Here is a 14069-nt window from a genome sequence, read left to right as displayed (position 1 = left end):
ATTGAAGTTTTAGAACAGATGATAAAGGGTAGAGAACAGCAGACTCCATACCTTAAGTTTGCTTCATCAGAGTTGCCTGGGGAAATTAAAAGCAAAAGAAATTCCTGAGTGAACCCCAGGGATGGATTCTATTAGGAGAGTTTCCATAGAATCATTTCCCAGATTCTTTTGTTGCAACATCAAGTTGGGGAACTGCAAAAGAAAAACCAGGGTCCCAAGAGGACAAGGACTACATTTGAAATCATTGCTACATTCCCCAACACCAAGCAGACTCCCAGTTTTTGAATGAGTCCTAAATCAACCTTGGCTATCCAAATGTCTCCCAGATAACCCACTAGGATTCTATCAGGTGACTGGGTCAGGAGTGGAGGTTCAAACACCATCCTGCATACAACTACCCAACTGATGTCAGGTAAATGAGATGGGCTGTTGAAAATCTAGGTGAGTATAGAGTAGAATGAAGAGAGTGGAAAAGGAAGAATGAGGATTTCCTCTTTCTTCCAAAGATGGGAGTGGCGTTTTTACTCCACTTAGTTCTTAAAAACTAAAACGTCTGGGCACCACACTTGATCCTGAGCTCAAGCCCCATGTTGGGTGTGGAGTCTACTTTAAGAAAAAAAAAAAAAGGTCAAATGTCATCTTCACTGTAACAAAGAAAACAGGAACCCTCAAATTATAAACCATGACTAGATCTGCTAACACAACAAAATCAGGACTGAAACCATACAGACATCCACAGAAAACCTTAAGTCAGAGTACAGTCATGTGTCACAGTGCTAAAAGGCCCTCCTAATGATCCTTTGAGGAGGGGAAAGGAAATTAGGGATGTGGTCATGTCCCCAAAGGATAGAGATAGCATCAGTATTTCCTTTTTATGGCCAAACAGCACTCCATTCCATGTATACAGACTTTGTCTATCCACCAGCTGATTGGCAGCTGATTGGTGGTTTCCACTTTTTGGTTATTTTGAATGCTATGAACATTCGCATGCAAACCTAAGCTGTAGGCTTGTTTTCATTTCTCCTGGGTAGAATTCTCCTAGGAATAAAATCGCTGAGTCATATGGTAATTCTACGTTTAACATGTTTTGAGACCTCTTCTCCTCATAAAGTAAATGTGTTCATCTGTTTTATGTTTTCTCCCATAATAAACGTGTTTCCAGGTCATGAAATATTCTTCCACACTAACAGTGCCCTGTGTCAAAACAATCACATTTCAGAATTATCCTGAAGACACCCCAGTCAGATATAGGTAGGAAAAACTCAGGGGGAAGAAAATCAACAAAGAAAATGAAAGAAATGGAGAAGTCACTACAGAGGAAAACCATATTAGAAACAGACTGAACATGTTGAAAAGCACATCAACTGAAATGAGGACAGGATCTGAAGCAAAGCAGCTTAAACATATCTGGAATCGTGTTCAATGAGAACAGAAGAGAAAGAGATTCCTAAAATGCAGTGAATGGAAGCTCTGCACTCCAGTCGGAAGGCAGGTAAGACCAGTGTCAACACCCAGATGGCTTAGTTACTGAGCTTCAAAGAAATCAAGTCAGTGACTGTTCAGCCAGGTCACTTAGGAGCATAGGGGCAAGGGAACCAGCCACCCATGATAGAAAAACATTTATATAAATAAAGACACTGAACATTTTCAAACATGGACCCTGTAAGTTGTTTTAGAAAAGATCTGTTGAAATTCAGCCAAAACATGGTTTAAGAACAAACCCAGTTAACATTGATGGGGGGTAGGGTGACAATAGCATTTAAATATATAAACATGATCACTTCAACTACAAAAATTAAAATAAACTACAAAAATTAAGAGTATGCAAATAAACCTGTTATAATCTTAACCCTGCTAGACTAGAAATAATCTCAATGATTTAGTCCCCCCCAGATAGCTTGTGTACACTCTTAATATAAAGGACCTTAAATCCTTAGAATCCAGTTTCACTACTTATCACCTTCTGCCACTATCTTGTCAACCCAGCCATCCTAACATAACCTCTTTCCACACTTCTGATGAAACCCAGGATCCTTCCTCTTTCCCATCTCCAAAACCAATGTGGCTGATCATCTTCAAAATTCTGCCCCCCAAATTTAGGATTGCTGTTTGAGATCACTACTAACTCCAAAAATGGCTAATTATCCAGCAAGTATTTTATAATGCCAAAAAATAAAAAATTGTTCTCAATACTGCAAAAACTCAAACAAAAGCTGAATTAAGCTGAGTGAAATAAGTCAATCGGAGGACAAACATCATATGTTCTCATTCATTTGGGGAATATAAATAATAGTGAAAGGGAATATAAGGGAAGGGAGAAGAAATGTGTGGGAAATATCAGAAAGGGAGACAGAATGTAAAGACTGCTAACTCTGGGAAACGAACTAGAGGTGGTAGAAGGGGAGGAGGGCGGGGGGTGGGAGTGAATGGGTGACAGGCACTGGGGGTTATTCTGTATGTTGGTAAATTGAACACCAATAAAAAATAAATTTAAAAAAAAGAAAAAATGTAAAAATAAACTTAAAACTCATTTTATTAAACAAAAAAAAGCTGAATTAAGTACTTTCCCTAGGTTTAGTCATATCCAATTGCCAACCCCTGACCATGTTTGACCCCCAAAACAAGTCCTTTCATATGGTCCAACGTAACTTCTTAGGTCTTATCCAGTTCTGATTCAGACCATGTCCTGTTAATCAGTACTAGGGGCTGGCCGGAATGTGAGGTAATGGAGGCCAGCAAATAAAGGGAGAAAGGGTGCCCATGCCAGGTCTATCCCCCTGACCCAAATACACTTAGAAGTAGGCTCCACGCCCAGTGTGGGGCTTGAACTCGCACCCCTGAGACTTAACTGCATATGCTCTACCGACTGAGCCAACTAGGAGCTCCCCTGCCCAGACCCCAAATACATTCTTGATCCCTACGTGTTCATCTGCATTTGGATTATTAGTACATTAGATTTTTACCCAACTTCCACTGTTCAAGCTGACCTTCATATCAAGTGCTTCAAAGAACAAAGAATCCCACCCATATCAAACTGCTCAAAGTACAAAACAATTTGCAATACATGCTGTATTCCATTAAGAATCTTAGATTCCCATCTATTTGAATCCTTTTGGCCAACTTCATCTTTTATTACATCTCAAGAGACATCTCCAAATTAGCACTGGACGGCAAACCAAAAAAAATTACACCTTACAATTCTTCAGGCAAGAGCACAACTTTATTTTCACCTATAATAAACCACAATTGACAACAACAAAGGAGACTGTGCAGTTCAACTTTTTATTTTAATAAAATCAGAATATGCACAGCACATGCAGTGCTAGCATCTAAACTAATACAATAAGCAATTACTAAAGCTACAGTGACTTGAAGTTCAATCTTTACATTCAGCAAGTTTAAATCCATTCTTATGTGATTTTTTGAAACGTTTATTTAACTGAAAATATTGCTTACTGATAAAACTTGCTTAAATGCTGCCGCTGAATGTACAAGTCACTGAATATGCCAATACAACAAAGATAACCACATGTTTGAGGATTGCAATGTGCCAGACATTCACTGAAAAAAAAAATACACACAACTAAACAAAACTCACGCAACAAACATCTGAGAATCTGGACACTTCTTATCAGTGTTTTTGAAGTGTATCATTAATATCTTAAGACAAGTGTATCAAAACCTTGGCATGATTTAATTTCAAGTCGCCAATTTTGTTTTTACTAACATCAGAAAGTTATGGCTACACTGCCAATGCCGGGTCTGCTTAATTTGACTTAAGAGTTTAATATGACTTAACATTAAAAGCTCACACTACCCCGAAATATATAATTTCACGCATACGGTGACATTCAACATTCAAGTGCCAGTGTTTTTGTACTGTCTTTTGGTCAAGTTTCTTTAAACTTTCAAAGAATCACTTTTAGGCTTACAAAAATAAATATTTGTCAAAATGTTCAATAAATATTACATAAAACTAGCAGCAAAAAGTATCTAGAAATCTGTCGTGTGCAAATAGTTTTCTTCCCAACTATTATTCCCGTGGTCCCAAATAAATTTTAGAATCTAGTCCCATCCCCTTCCTAGACAAGCTGCGTTCAACAATCTCCAAGAGACAAAATAAGATTGGAAGTTTAAGGACACGCACACAAGACATATATATAAAATTCTCTGAATGTGCAATAAAAGAAGTACTTTGTAAAAAGTTATGGGCAAAATGTACAAGGGCCTAAACCTAGACTAATTGAAATAGCACCATAACAAATGACCTCAATACTGTCAAGTGCACCTACTTAATAAAAGTTTTAGAACAAGGCACAATACACTTGAAAATCTATTGCACTTTAGGAAATTTTTGCCATCTTCCTATGCCACTGTAAAAAGATTGAGCGTTTTGATCACCGCATTCTGGCCACAAAATTAGCACAGAATTCAAAGTGGCAGAGGCATTTTAGTGGTGGACAATGCTCATCTTTGGCCAGATTTAGCATAAACAGACTATAAATACAATGGAAACCTATGCAACTAAAACTGACTAAAACTGCACTGTAGAGCAGAATTGACACCTTGTGCAGTTATGTACATATTTCCAACCTGTGTGATCTCAAAGATTTCAGTTTGTTACTCTTCTGGAGCCATTTTTACAAAGTCTATAGTAAGCCAGTTTAACATCTCAACGCAGCTTGAACAGAGTAATGTGAATCGGCATTTAAAATAAAGCCTGCTGCATTAATTCTTCCTGTTCATACCCTCTTGACCAAAAAACATCAACACTAGCATGCGTTATTAGACCAAAAATCACCCAGGGCCCCAAGGAGGGCTGGTCATTGCTGTGGTCAGCCATTCTACCATTTCAATTTCATTTATGGCAGGCATTTAAAAAGTCTAAGTAGATGAATTCTCCTAAAAACCTATTTCAAGTTATCAGACCTTTAAACTTTCCCTGTAATAATATGCCCACATTTGGCTAGCTCATAGTTAATGATCTGCCTAAACATTGAAAGAGGAATTGCTGTATTTACTTGCATTAACTTTGAAAACAGTGCTTTGAATGTATGCATGTATTCATACATCACCTCATCATGACTGGAATGGCTTGTTTAAAGACTATCAGGTTCTAAATACCTATCCAGGATAGAGTGAGCAAATCAGAACTTTAACTTAATACAGTTTGCCACATTAGAAACTAATTCCATTAATATGCTTCAAGACGTTTGTTGTTTGTTTTCCCCCAATCTGCAAGTATCAAAAAGCCCTAATGCAGGCTACCGCATAAGTTTTTTTCCTTATAATATTTATGGATGAATCGATGATTCCTGTTAAGTTGTATCACACCTGTGTGCCAAGGTTTGATTTTAGCCCAAGTTCAGTAAATTTATTTTGTCAAAACAATTGATATCTTGAGCATTACTGAGCCAACAGGACATCAAAATAAAAAGTTGTCTAAAGTTAAAGGCACAGTACATTAACAAACAAATGATCCTCAGTCACAAAATTATAAATGCAGTTTGGGATGGGGGTTGGCGGGAGGGGAGTTAATCCAAACTACAGCAATGAAGTCTTCGAACCACCTTTCTGAACAGGGCTGCTGATTGTTCCTTTCATCTCTTCATGTGACCTTGAGCTCCCTTAAAAAAAAAATTTCAGTGGAGAATCACAGCTGGTAATGTACTGCGAGTTCTTGAAGCTACACAAGGTATAGTCTGGCTAAGTTACATGTGGTTTCCATATTAGCTTGTTTGGCAGGGTGACCTACTGCAAAGCAGGTTCAGTTACCCCACCAGTCAACCCCCTGGGAGTTATAATTTCCTCCATATCCATCACTGTTGTAAAAGCCTCCATAGCCACCTAATGAGAGATTTAAAAAAAGAGAAATTAATTAAGTCATCCACTGTTCAACATAATCTTTCCCTTCTTTATTTTTTTTTTTTTTTTTTTTTTTTTTTTAAATTTTTATTTATTTATGATAGTCACACAGAGAGAGAGAGAGACGCAGAGACACAGGCAGAGGGAGAAGCAGGCTCCATGCACCGGGAGCCCGACGTGGGATTCGATCCCAGGTCTCCAGGATCGTGCCCTGGGCCAAAGGCAGGCGCCAAACCGCTGCGCCACCCAGGGATCCCTCTTTCCCTTCTTTAAATACTTTGATGTCAAATTACGAAAAGCAATCTATAGGGCTGAACTTCCCCAATGTTTTTAATTACACTTTGAAAAACACAACTAGGAGGAAGAAGCCCTTCCCCAAAGATAGGTTAGAAATTCACATTACCTCCACCAAACCCTCTGCTGCTGCCGTGGCCACCTCCACCACTGCGGCTGCTGCCTGCACGGCTACTGCTGAAGCTGGAACTGCTGGCACCACTGCTTTGTCGATAGTCTCGGGCACCAAATCCTCCACTAAACCTACTACTGCAACGACAAATGTGCTGGTGGTTCACGGGGGAAGGAGTTCCAAATAACCCAATTCTTGTTAAATTTCCCAGGGTTCAAGTTCCAATTTTGCAATTCAAATGACTCCCTATCCAGCCCTATGTTCCCTAATAGTGATCTTAAAGGCTGTAGCCATGAACAGCTGGCATTAACTGTGTCAACCCCTTCCGATGCCTCTTATGCAAAGGATGAAGGCAACCAACCAAGAAATACAAAGCCCACACAACTAAATACTGGAAAAGTGAACTGTGGACACAGCTCTTTATATACCACCTGGATGCTGCCTTACCTCTTAGATCGTCCACGACTGCTACCCTTGTAGTGGTGTTCATAAGCCATGTTTTCTAACCAAGATGGCACTTCTTGTTTAGCTTCAACAAGAAGATCCAACAAATCCTTGGTAATATTTATATTCCTCTCGTTAAAGAATGAGGTGGCAAGGCCTAAACCAGTTCCAAAAAAGTACTTAAGTTAAGGTCTTCCACAAAAGCATAGTATTCTTACTTTCCTACACAGAATATTAAGTAGAATACCAAGAAAAGAGATTACAAGTCACTTGTATCGCTGAGATAGACTTTAATCACATCCCTCAGAAACAGAGGAGTGCTTAAGATTTAAGATCCTGGAAAGTTCTTGTCTGCATGCATTCCACTGAAAAACCACCACCAGACCATCAAAAGTAACCAAACACTTACCAAGGTTTCCTACACGTCCTGTACGGCCAATGCGATGTACATATTCTTCAATATCACTTGGCAAGTCAAAGTTGATAACATGTTTCACATTTGAAATGTCCAGTCCTCTTGCTGCTACCTGGAAAATAACTTTTGTTATACATGGAGCACTTAAAGCCAGAAGTTGAACATGCTGAACTCAAAAGTGAGGAGGTCTTTATACATACTGCTGTAGCCACTAAAATTGGGCTTTTTCCTGAGCGGAACTGGTGAAGGGCCTCTTCTCTGTCTCTCTGAGATCGATCTCCATGAATACTGGTACAAGCATATCCTTCATGGTACAAGAAATCCTCCAGAGAATCTGCACCTTTTTTGGTCTCCACAAATACTAATGTCAGTGAATCCTTGCCTGATTGTGAAAAATTACCAAGTTTTTGTCACTAATAGGGATTTAGTTCTTTTTACATTTAGTAAAACAAGCAAATATAAGTAAATAAAAAGCCAGGCTTTTAACAGAATATTCTGAATGGGGAGGAAAAGCAGTAAAGGGGATCCAAGTGGATTCTCATTATTACCTAAGCCACTAGAGAATGATGCTAACATTGTCATTTACCTGTTGCATTTAGAAGGTCAAGCAAAAATGACCGTTTGTCAGACTCTTCCACCCAAACTACTTTCTGTGTTATGTTCTCAGAGGTAGAGCCAACTCTTCCTACAGCTAAAAAGATATATTCATCCAAGAAATCACGAGCCAGCATCTAAAAGGGAAAAAAAATGTTTATTATCCACCGAGATCAACAAATTCCTAAGTAAATAAAAGTTGCAGCATCAAACAATACCTGTATTTCCTTAGGGAATGTAGCACTAAACATCATAGTGTGGCGGACACCCTTTGGAGGCATAGTATCTTGTTCAACTATTCTACGTATCTGAGGTTCAAAACCCATATCCAACATCCGATCAGCTTCATCTAACACCAAGTATCTGTCAAGTTTAGAATTTAAGAAAAAAGTTTTAGTGTAACTGTTATTAAAATTAATATATTCATTTTGATAGTTATATCCCTCATACTGCATGACTGGACACATGTACACAAGACCCAAGCCCAGGATTTCGGCCATCATTCACAAGCACACAGCAAAACTAGCACTTACTACTTTTCACTCTGTCCCAATCTGGTCATTCTCAGCCTCTACTAAAAGCTTGTTGATTTTCCGACATTAAAATTACAATTAGCAAACTTTTTATAAAAGAGGACTAAGATAAAACCACTTTTCAAATCTTAAAATGTCAACAATGCTGATTAACTACAAAACTAATGACCAGGGGTGCCTGGGTGGCTCAGTGTCTGAAGGCAGACACAGGTCATGGTCCCAGAGTCCTAGGATAGAGCCCTGTCCAGGTCTCCCTGCTAGGCAGGGAGTCTGCTTCTCCCTCTTCCTCCTCCCCACTGCTCATGCTGTTCTCTTTCTCAAATAAATACATAAATCTTTTTAAAAAAGAATCCATAAATTAAGCAATCCTATATTTAAAAAAACACACTAAAGGCCAGTAATTTAAAAAATTATATTTTATGCATTTAAAAATTAACATACTTGCAGAAATCTAATCCAATCTTTCCTCTTTCCATCATATCCACTAGTCGTCCTGGAGTAGCTACTAACAAGTGGCATCCACGTTCTAAGTCTCGAATCTGCTGACCTATATCAGCACCACCATAAACCACGCAAGGTCGAACTCTAGATCGGTATGAAAACTGAAAGAAAAGAAATTTTATCAATTTCAAGGCCAACTCTCACATGGTCATAAAACATTTCATTATAATCAATGAGAAAGCTAATAATCCCTGAAATGCATACTTACTTTCCTGGCTTCCTCATAGATCTGTACTGCCAATTCTCTAGTTGGTGCTAATACCAAGGAGATAGGGTATTGCTTGCGACGCCCATACCTTCCATTTTCCTAAGAAGTAATTTAAGGAAGTTATATTTGTAACATTCTTTATTAAAAAAAAAAAAAAAAACTACTGCAACATAATTCCCTTCTGTAATTCACTGATTATGCTTGAAAATTCATTCTCATTAAATAACTTGGAATAAGTACAAAGTTCCTTATAAAGAACTCTCAGCAGCTACCTCCAAAGTTCTATAATGTCCTATTTATAGTGGCACCTGCCTGGCTCAGTCGGTAGAGAATTGGGGTGGTGAGTTTAAGCCCCAAGTTGGGCATAAAGCTTGCTTTAAAAATAATGTCCCATTTAACAATATTTACCTTCATGGCTCTCAAAGCCTCGCCTGGACCATCTGAATAAATCTGACTTAGGATAGGCAAGAGAAACGCTGCAGTTTTTCCAGACCCTATTTAAGAGAAAGCATAATCTAATTCAACCACAGAAAAACCTGCTCATTATTTTTTAATAAGTATTGGTAGATGAGTTTAACTGCCCTATTACTAATGTTTTACTTTGCACCCAAATAAATTTTCTAAAAATTAACACCAAAGTTAAAAATACCAAGAAGTGACTTCTTTGACCCATCTGTAGGTCAGATGTAACAGAAGTCAAGAAACTAAGACCCAGCGTATTTATCTTTGTAAATAAAGCTTTGTTGGAATTCCGCCATGCCCAAGTTACAGTCCATAGGTGTTTTCACACTCCAACAGGAGAAATGAGTAAATTGGTGATAGAGACCACATGACCCATAAAACCAAAATTGTTTACTTTCTTCCCTTATAGAAGGATACCTAACTCACTTCTTTGCATTTGTATGTGTAAGAAAACAGCAATTTTGCCTCAAAAGTGAGGTCAATTTCTAACACTTCCTTGTAGGTACTGATAGTGTACAAACGATGACATTCTCACTTCCATAGGGTAGGAAAAATACCAAATGATTATTATACTTTTTTAATGGGGATGGGAGATTTGCCACTCTCATATTGGTCAAACTCACCAATATAGCAAAACTTGTACTCAATTTAGAGGCTCTAACTACATCCATTCCCAAAAGATGCGAGGTGCTCCTTTCCCACAAAGGCATCTCTTTTCCCCTTGGCCACATTCCTATGGATCACAGACTATTCTATACTCTTATCCTTATTCCAGATGCAATAATATTAATAGTTCTCATTTCCCAGCAATGCACAGACAACAATCTATCCTTATTGCAGTAATTCCAGGCTGAGGACTTTCTATAGGCTCCCCAAGACATCCCAATGAGAATACTAGTGATAACATAAAATCCAAAGGTCTAAGACAAGAAATACCAAGCCAAGTACTGCATGCCCATATTAAAGAATACCAGTTAGGCTACATCTGGGATTCATGTTTCCCTACGATACTTAGATACCCCATGTGTTTTCTTGGTACTAGTTTTACAAGAGCAAACCTAATTACAGTATTCTTGACAATTGTCAATTTTTTACTCTAGCAAGTAAACTTACCTGTTTGGGCACAAGCCATCAAGTCTCTTTTCTCTTTGATAATAGGAATAGCATGCTTTTGCACTGGAGTTGGGCGAGTATAACGAGTAAGCTCAATGTTTCCCATAATAATTTCTCCCATCTCAACATCGCTAAACTGTCAAGAAATTCAACAGAGTTAAATAGGTAGAAATGCTATCTGGAGCCATTTTTACTATACACGAATAATATGGGGGAAAAACTCCTAACAATTTGATTTGTACTTTACAGCTGCTTTAAATGAAAAACCTATTTTGAGAAAAATCAACCTCCTCAGGCTCAATACACATTGGAGAAGTCGGGGTTCTTCCTATATTTCTATTTCCAATTATTAGCAATGTTAACACTGAACTCAATCTTCCCCTTTCCATAACCAATGAGGCATCTTTTTAATTAACTAAAAAAATAAAGCAGGCACACTCTGCATTTGCTTTTAGGAAGCCCACCTCATTTTGATGTGCTGTGGAAAAGTTTATACACGCCCCTCTGTGTCTTAACAACTCAAGCACAAATACTTACACTTTCAATATGTGGAGGACAATTGTTGCCCGTTGCCTCAACTGGAATGTCGTCGTATTTCTCAAAGTTAATCCCAGTGTTTCCTCCCGAAAAGAGTTCCCTAAAATCAAAAGATTAGTAAGTTTACTTGTTATATTAGCTAATGAGGCTTTACTCACAATTGATATACATTTCAAAAACTTACTGTTCCAAGCGTTCACTCGGTGGGAGCGGTTTTGACCAGTCATCTTCGTCTGATTTGTCACACCAGCGACTATTTCCACCCCGTTCAAATTTTCCAAAGCCACTTCTATCACCACGGCTGCCAATGCCGTCATAGTCACTCCGGCCACGATCATCAAACCTGAATAGCATAACGAACTCATCAGTATCATATCACTTAACCACTATCAGATTCCTGTATCTGTAACTACAACTGTACCAAAAGAGAAGTTGAACTGTTCATTATGGCTAACTTCAAGGATGTCAATTTTGCTTACTCTTGAAAATAAGGCTCTTTAATTAATCAGATCATATGTGTCATTTACTTAGCTTTACTTTCAAAATTAAGTATCCTTGATTTTTGTAAAATTATACAGCCTACACAGGCCTCACACATGCTGGAATTAAGAACCAAGTCTCAAATATCTGCTATCAGCACATAACTTACACCTTTATTTAAACTTCTCATCCAAAAATATTTTAGTGGTAGGAAAGAGAAGAAAACAGCACACCAAATAATTGTCCCAGTTATACTAGAATGTTGTTTAAAAGGACAATCAATTTACCTGTGTGACAGACTTTGGATAAAAGGTAGAAAATAATCCTTACCTGAATTAAAGATGTTTTTAGTTTTAGGCCTGTTTGCGAAAAATCAGGACACACAGGACTAACCACAGCTATTAGGCGCATGAGGTCAGTTCACCACTTGTGTAATCAAAAATATAAGGTGTTTAAAATTGTCATATAGAATAACCACAAAAAATCTCAACCATAGGCCATTCACTAGATAAACTTACTCCTTTAAATATAAATAAAACTAAAGAAATATAAAAGTAACGGATTTCATTACACCTGGGGCATTCTTATTCTCATCTAATTTCTATGTAACAAGTTCAATTTAGGAAGAAAGACCTCTTATAACTAGGAAAATAGGATTATATAGACATAATGCTTAACATCCAAATAGGTGGTCTATTAAGGGGGAAAAAAATCATGCTTTAATGGTCAGAGTAAAAGAATGAGTACTCATCAAATTAAAGACCAATTCCTGAATTGCATACACAAGACACAAAGATCAATAAAAATCACTTACCTTCCCCTTGATCCACTGCCACGATCACTAAAGAAACTAGACTTCCCTCTTGAATCACTACGAGATCCAAAACTGCTGTACGCATCCTTATCTTTACTAGAACTCCACCCTGAACTGTCTTTATCGTAGAATCCTTCAATAAAAAAAAAAAAAGCAAACCCATTTTTTTATTAATCAGAAGTTTACAATACCTAGGTCTCTGAATTTAAAGCCCTCTACTACTATCTTATCTCTGTGAACTGGAAAGATAATGGAAATATTCCTATCATGGTACTAGAAGACAACCAAGATTTAGAGCTGGTTCACAATGGCACACAAAATTGTTCAGATTTTTATTTCTCCACTAGAAAATACTGTGCACTAAATGGAGCAATTTGACAGTCTACAAGTGTTATAAATGAATAAAATACCACCTCTGAAAAGGACAATAGCCTTGCCTATAAAAAAAATGTTTGAAGTCCACCACAATTACCATTCATTTTATAGATGTGTATGAGTTTACACTAGGAAAGTTACCACTGCTTCAATGTTTCTTAGAGGTGATGTTTATTTGCATTCCTAAAGGTGTCAGATTACTTGATTTGATACAGTATTTTCCAGCTTCAAAAGTAAAAAAGTAGAACAATGCTCTGTTCACATGAAATATACTCTCAGACAAGAATCAGGAATATCTAGAAAAAAAGGGAAGTGCTCATCCCTTTACACTACTGGTGTGGGCAGATTCCTAGGGTACAACTATAAACATTCAACAGAGAATGAAAAATGTGTGAATTAGCCCAACAGGTAGAGGGTTTAAAGACTAGTAGTAGAGGATTTAAACTAATTTCAATAGCACTTCATTAAATAGAGATTGTTTATAAGTTACTTTCCTTCAGCCTAATGCCTCTACCATTAGCCAGTCAGGTGATCGACAGCCTTAGCTAGCAATAAGAAAACTGAATTACATGTCTAGCCTTCTTCCAGTTCTAAAACCTCTGATACTGCCTCTTCCCTTTGATCTCTCCCTGCAATCAAGAGGGAAAAGCACTAAATAGGTATGGAGCCAATTTTAGCTAGAACACTTTAAGAATGAGAGAATCTAAGACAAAATATGCAGTAACTAGGAACAATGATACTATAGTTAAGAAACTATAATACAGATTTTATAGCCATTTATCACCAAGGACAGGGAAGCTACTATAAAGACTGAACGTGCACATGAAGGAATGACAGCAAACCCCAAGTTTCTGGGATTTCTTCACCCTTCCAATTCTGTCTTAGCATCTTCCCTTAACCTTTAGTTTTCTAAAACTTCATTTTTCCTCCAAGCCTCAGATCACCTATTTTATGAATATACAGCACCCAAACAATCGTCCCATAACGAATTATCTACTAGTTATCACTACATTACAAACATAACCATTAGTTTCAGACAAAACTTTTCAAATGAAGCAGTTAAACCCAAGGAGATGAAACCAGAGAGTCACTCCCAACTTTGGGAGCATGCCCAGTGTTATGATCTGTTTATAATCTGTTAACTATTCTGCAATAACCCATCTTTCGACAGTTTTGCAAAACACAAATAACTGGGTTATCACCATGCAATTTGGTTTACATAGTAGGATGCCTACTCACCTTTTTCAAATTGAAATCACGATGTAAATAATTATAATCACAAAGTACACCAGTAAATTTGTACAAAACCATGCCCTTGGCCA

At 37.6% G+C, this 14069-nt stretch overlaps 1 protein-coding gene across 5 annotated transcripts in view; it reads right to left on the bottom strand.

The window, feature by feature from the left end:
• Window positions 1-14069, bottom strand: part of DDX3X (DEAD-box helicase 3 X-linked) — a 30734-nt gene that overhangs the window by 11062 nt on the left and 5603 nt on the right. The window contains exons 4-17 of one of the 5 annotated variants that reach the window (XR_005386258.1): window positions 12373-12505; window positions 11263-11421; window positions 11079-11178; window positions 10542-10677; window positions 9375-9460; window positions 8967-9065; window positions 8699-8859; window positions 7943-8087; window positions 7717-7861; window positions 7331-7512; window positions 7125-7242; window positions 6719-6872; window positions 6269-6408; window positions 5571-5847 (exon numbers count right to left, since the gene is read on the bottom strand). Coding sequence is in view for 4 of the 5 variants with exons in the window: in XM_038587206.1 (XP_038443134.1) it covers window positions 5768-5847; window positions 6269-6408; window positions 6719-6872; window positions 7125-7242; window positions 7331-7512; window positions 7717-7861; window positions 7943-8087; window positions 8699-8859; window positions 8967-9065; window positions 9375-9460; window positions 10542-10677; window positions 11079-11178; window positions 11263-11421; window positions 12373-12505 (1838 nt within the window). In the remaining variant the exon portion in view is untranslated. Of the gene's footprint in view, window positions 1-3201; window positions 5848-6268; window positions 6409-6718; window positions 6873-7124; window positions 7243-7330; window positions 7513-7716; window positions 7862-7942; window positions 8088-8698; window positions 8860-8966; window positions 9066-9374; window positions 9461-10541; window positions 10678-11078; window positions 11179-11262; window positions 11422-12372; window positions 12506-14069 lie in introns of those variants that run through there. The other 4 variants (XM_038587208.1, XM_038587206.1, XM_038587207.1 and 1 more) reach the window with 4 other exon arrangements.

This window comes from Canis lupus, chromosome X (genome assembly GCF_011100685.1).
Source record: "Canis lupus familiaris isolate Mischka breed German Shepherd chromosome X, alternate assembly UU_Cfam_GSD_1.0, whole genome shotgun sequence".
NCBI lineage: Eukaryota > Metazoa > Chordata > Mammalia > Carnivora > Canidae > Canis > Canis lupus.
This window is presented reverse-complemented; position numbering and strand designations above follow the sequence as displayed.